This window comes from Pteropus vampyrus, unplaced genomic scaffold, assembly GCF_000151845.1.
Source record: "Pteropus vampyrus isolate Shadow unplaced genomic scaffold, Pvam_2.0 Scaffold217, whole genome shotgun sequence".
Classification (NCBI taxonomy): Eukaryota; Metazoa; Chordata; class Mammalia; order Chiroptera; family Pteropodidae; genus Pteropus; species Pteropus vampyrus.
Window position 1 is genome coordinate 29,472 of NW_011888998.1, and position 5,364 is coordinate 34,835.

At 53.7% G+C, this 5,364-nt stretch overlaps 1 protein-coding gene and 1 non-coding gene across 2 annotated transcripts in view; one reads left to right on the plus strand and one right to left on the minus strand.

The window, feature by feature from the left end:
* Positions 1 to 220: 220 nt before the first annotated feature.
* RASSF5 (Ras association domain family member 5) overlaps positions 221 to 5,364 on the minus strand; it is a 27,403-nt gene continuing 22,259 nt past the window's right edge. Inside the window, exons 2-5 of the mRNA XM_011372956.2 lie at positions 4,727 to 4,837; positions 3,349 to 3,646; positions 2,732 to 2,847; positions 221 to 1,183 (exon numbers count right to left, since the gene is read on the minus strand). Of these exons, the coding sequence (XP_011371258.1) occupies positions 1,031 to 1,183; positions 2,732 to 2,847; positions 3,349 to 3,646; positions 4,727 to 4,837 (678 nt within the window). The 3' untranslated portion in view covers positions 221 to 1,030. The remainder of the gene's footprint in view (positions 1,184 to 2,731; positions 2,848 to 3,348; positions 3,647 to 4,726; positions 4,838 to 5,364) is intronic.
* On the plus strand, positions 4,967 to 5,095 carry LOC111747294. The gene has a single exon (XR_002783497.1). It is a non-coding gene; the product is annotated as a small nucleolar RNA SNORA31 (small nucleolar RNA).

Consider the following 5,364-nt stretch of genomic DNA (forward strand, 5'->3'; position numbering starts at 1 on the left):
GGCTTCAGAACACAAAGGACTCCGAGTTGGCTGAGCCGGAGGGACGCCTCCTCTGTAATCCCGGCAGCTCCTCTGGCAGCACCTGGAGATTCCACAGTCCCTGTGGGAGGAGGCGGTGCTGGAGGCCCAGGGGACACCACTGGCAGCCAGTCCTCCCCTGCACTCTAGCTGGGAGAAGGGTGAAGACCACTTAGACACATTTCTCTCCAACACTTTTTGGCTTTCTCTGACTGCCTGATTTCCGTACTCAGCAGGAGACTTCTAAAATGGTAAACAGTTTTTTTTTCCCCTTAGTAGAAACATGAGCATGATGGCAATATTAAATTCAAAGTTGTAACTTAAAAGCAAACAGTTATTGACAAAGATGTGGCTAAGTACATACATATGCAGATGGATGGGCTTTGGGTTTACAGGTGCACAGACTTGGCAGATCAGGGCAGGGCCAGGGCAGGCTGCTGCTTCTCTGGGAATCTCTGAGCCAACTTCAGCTCTGGTGCTCCTGACCTGAGCATCCGCAGCCAGTGGGGAACAATCCTTTTATGAGCTTTATCCTGCTTTCAGGCGCTTAGCTCAGACTTGCTAAAGGAATAGGCTACAACTTTAGACTCATAAATAAAGGTATATCGGGTGGCAAATAAGAGAGAAATTAAAGAATAAAAGCCGGAGAAAGAACATATATCTCTAAACTCTTTTTTTCTTTCCTTCGCCAGCTGGTGTGAACAGTTCCAGTTTGGTGACGAGAGAGGCAGCTGTTTGGTTTGTGAAGGGCTTGCAGGCTGCAGGAGGACCACGGCTGTCCTTTCACATGAATGCTGCTCCTTGGCCGTGTGCAGACGGGCACTGCGTCAGGGTGGGCAGGACCCGGCCCCACACACCCACGTGTCCAGCAGAAACTGTGCCACATCTGGGACTGCTGGGCGGGCACAGATGCACCCGCCAGAGGTGTCCTGAGAAAATGTGTCTGTTGCGAAATAATAATTAATAATAAAAATAAATCCGCGGGCACTGGGAGCAGAGGAAGGAGGACCGGTTAGCCAGGTTTACCCTGGGATTTTCTTAAGGCCTCCTCCAGTTTCTGCCTAAACTTGTCATACTTCTTCTGCACTTGCTGGATTTTGTCCTGCTCCTCTTTTTCCAGGATCGTTAGGAAGTTCTGGAGCTCAGGGATGGAGAAGGCGTCCCACTGCGAGGTGAGGAAGACAGAATAGGAGACGTGTTAGAAGTCACCCAACCCAAGGGACCCTGCCACCTCCCTCTGCTGTGGAATGAATGAAGCTTGGGTCTTCCATGTCCCGTGAGCAACAAAATTTCAAATCCTGGTATTTCGTGACCAAGAGATACTAGTCCATGAGCCGTGTCTTCATTGGGAGAATCAATAATCTTAAATATGTTCTGCAGCAGCTGAGATCTCAACAGCGATGCTGGAGCTGCCCGGGGCCCCTGTTGGTCTGCTCCACCTGCCTGCCTGGCTGACCGGAGGCTCCCAACACGCAGACCCTCGGGATCTGGAGGAGAGCTGGACTTGGACTCAGGAGGCTGGGTTTCAGCCTGACTCCATGGTGTGACCTTGAGCTCATCACTCCACCCTTCTCAGCCTGTCTGCTCATCAGCCATGGAATGAGGGTATCTACCTCCCTTGGCTGGCAGAGGAGATAATGAGATAACATAATCTGCAAAGCTCTGCGGAGCCTGGCTGGCCCAGGCCTGCTCAAACGGGACCTGGTCTCTCAGGCTGACCCAGGAGCTAGACCCCTGGGGAGCAGGGATTTCGACTCCTGAGTTCTTTGAGCACAGAGGAATACTAAGGTTTATCTGGTTTCATCCCCACATTGAATAAATGAGAATACTGAAGTCCACAGAGGGAAGGAAGAATCGCCACAATCACAGAGCTTATGGCAGCAGAACCAGAACTAGAACCCAAACCCAGGTCTCTAAGCTCCCAGACCCGTGAGCTTCCCCCTGGTCCAGCAGTGCTCATTTTCAGGGGGACACTTGTTTCCAAATAAAATCTTCCACGGACTCCAACACATGGAACAGATGAAAGCAGAGCTGCCTGGTTGGAGTGGGGAGAAGGGACAGAACCCCACCTGCCTAGATCCCCCAAATCTCCACAGTGACTCCCAAGACTGCTCCCCCAAAACCTAGGCCTCCACTGAGTGCAGTGGGACAAACCATGTGAGACACTCCCCTGCTCTTGGTCACATGACTCCGCCTCCCAAATTATCCCAGGCCACAGGGAGCACCCTCCTGGTTTCAGCCCAGTTTACACCACCAGCCAGGATAGCTCTCCTTGGGGGGCGGGGATGGGGGGAGTAGGTCAGATTTTTAAGAACCAGGGAGAGATAAATGGCTCCAAAATATCTATACCCAGTGGAACCCAGAGATGCTTGCTGGGCTTCAGTCCACTCTGGAGCAAAACAACCTGGGCTGAACCCAGGGAGTTTCTCAGTGTCCCTCCACCCTGAGTTTTCAGAAATAAAGCACATGATATCCGCTCTTTCCACAGGCCTTGCCAGACACAGGCCCTAGCTTGCCACCCCAGGGTGTTGGCAGTCACAGAACCGTGGCCCAGTGCTCGCCCCGGCTCGACTTTTTCAAGGCATTTTCCTGCTGCCAGTGCTGCTGCCACTGGGCCCCACCTATGCTGAGCAGTGTGGACGACGCCCACCTGCACCCACCCGCTGCACCCCCGGGGCTGCGTCTGTGCCCCAGCAAAGGGGGCCGGGCCTACCTCCACCTCTCCGGTCTCGTTCTCCTTTAGCACAAAGCTGAGGACATCGGTGTCAGGCCCAGCGAGTAAGCGCAGGTAGAGGGGGCAGTCAGCGATGGAGAGTTTCTGGAAGAGCACTGCAAACCAAGAGAGGGGGCTGGGAGCTCGTCTGGGAAAGAGGGGCAGGGCCCAGGAAGCGTGGACAGAGCTGGACACGCAGAGGTGGGGTAGTTATAACTGGAAGTAGCTATTCTTTCAAACTAAGGGAATGAACCTGACCAGAAGAGAGGGGACTAACCTTTTATCTTTGGTGTTTGCTCAGAGTTTGAAACATGTTTCCATTCACGTCATCTCCCAAGAGATTAGGGGTGGTGGGGCGGGTTCTCTCCCTCCCCACGGATTAGGGAGTGGGGGCCCTGGTGTGGTCTTCCCGGAGTCACATACGGAGTGAGGGGCAGGAGCTCCCGTCCAGCTCTCCACCCAGAGTGCGTGTGTGCCCTTCCACGGAGTTGAGGCCACGTGGTGGCCTCACTGTGGTGACCAGAGAGGGCCACTCCTCTCCACAGCTTGGCAGGTTAGTGGGGGGCACAGACAGGGTTGGGGAGGTGGTTTCTGGGTGGGAGCTCACACTCTCATACCTTGCCCATCCTTGTGTGTCTGCTTAAAAAGTGCAAACTTCTGGGGATTGTCCACGACCATGAACTTCTTGAGCAGCCCCTGGATGACCTCACTGACTGTGGTGGTGCTGCTGATGTGTAGCTGCTTGATGGCATCCAGTGGCAGGTAGAAGGATGTCCGCTTGTCTGTGGTGGCCGCCAGATTCACGTCCTTGATGGCGTCATATATGGACTGGGGCCGGATCCCAGCAGGCACTGTCACTGGCCGCAGCAGTTTCAAATGCACTTTGATGAAACCCGTGTAAGTGCCATCTTCACTCTGCCAGTCAGAGGACGTCACATGGGGTCAGGGTGGGTCTGTCAGGCATGATCCTATCTGCCACTAGAGGCACTGCACCCCCCCACCCCCACCCAACACTTTGGGTGGGCCTTTCGTAACCGCAGCACTGCCCCAGTGAGCCTCCACCTGTCTCCCTGAGTTCCTTCCCACCTCTGCTGACCTGGGGATGTTTGAGGGACACAGACACCCTTTCCCCACAGTGGGCCAGGAGAAGATCCACAATATCTAGCTACCAGAGCGGACACTTAAGGCTGCTGTGGTTTTTCCTTTGGGGCAGGCCGCCTGCCCCAAATCTGCCACCAGACAGATGCCAATTGCCTTAGGTGAGTCCCCACTCTAAGAAGCAGGGTCTGAAGTGGCCTCTTTCCCAAAACCTACAGGCTGCAAGACTTAAATCTGGGCCCCTCTGTGACTGGATTTTCTGCCGCCTCATCTAGGGGAAGCCCTGAAGAACCAGTTGCTCTCAGCTACCAGCAGGGGGCAGGGTTCTCCTACCATCTCCTCCCCTCCCCACTGGTGGCCTCTCTGAACCTGGCACAAAGTAGGTGCCCTGCCTTCTCTGAGCTCTGCACAATCTAAGGGAGCTTCCCCAGACACAGGCCGCACCTGTGCAACCACCGGGAGGGAGACGAGGGGAGTTGGGAACGCCCCTTGGCCAGGGCTTCTGGGCACAAGCAATATTGGGCCTTTGGCCATTGTAGATCATTTAATTCCCACAAGAACATTGGCAGAAGGGCACTAATATCACTATTTTACATTGAAGCTCAGAGAAGTTAAGAAAATTTCCCAAAGTCACAGTGGAAAAGGGGAAGAGCCGGAAATTGGGTTTGGATGTTAACATCTATTCTATTTATCTAAAGCACAGAGGCCCTGACAGCCCAGGCTGTCTGTCCTCCACAACCCTGAGGCCTCTAGAGGCCCAAAGAAAGAGGACCTCAAAGGGGCAGCTCCAGAATCCAGAGGAGCAGAGGAGCCAGACAAGAAGGGGACACGGAGCCAGCGGGTTGGGGGGGGCGAGCGGAAGGCCTGTGGGGGGTAGGGGTGGGCAGGCCCGCTCACCAGCTTCATGCCCAGGCAGTTCTTCTCCCGGCTGTTGTAGCTGGCGATCTTCTGCTTGATCTCCTGCAGTGTGGGCGGGCGCCGTGCCTCCTCTGCAGGTTTACAGACATTCTGGAACAGACATAGAGTGGGGGTGGGTGTACCACGGTTCTCAGGACGCGAAGCGGAATGACCACACCCTCCCAAAGGCCCCTGTTGGAAGTGAGCAGCAGCTCCACACAGCGACAGCGAACTGCAGGACGCATCTTTTTGCCGGACCTGGAGCGGTTATTGTCTGCTGCTAAGGTTTCTACTGCAGATGCAAGAAAAAAGATCTCTGTGCTTTCTGTCTGTGATTGTGGCAGCCGAGGCTGAATGGGGTATACAGAGAACCACCATGGAGAGAGTTTTTGCAAACTAGAAATAACCTTGTAAGCAGTGAAGAGGTCGTTTTATTCCAAAGAAGAATCTAAAACATGAGTTTACAAGATAAGTGATGGAAAATTACTCCCCTACACCCTTCTCCTCTGATTGATGCCACTTTTAATAGCTTAAGGGTTAAAACTAATTAAAGGTGAGCCAATGAGTCTTTAAAAAAATGAAAATGAACAGGACAAACAAACAGAGACTCATGGACATGGACAATAGACTAGTGGTTC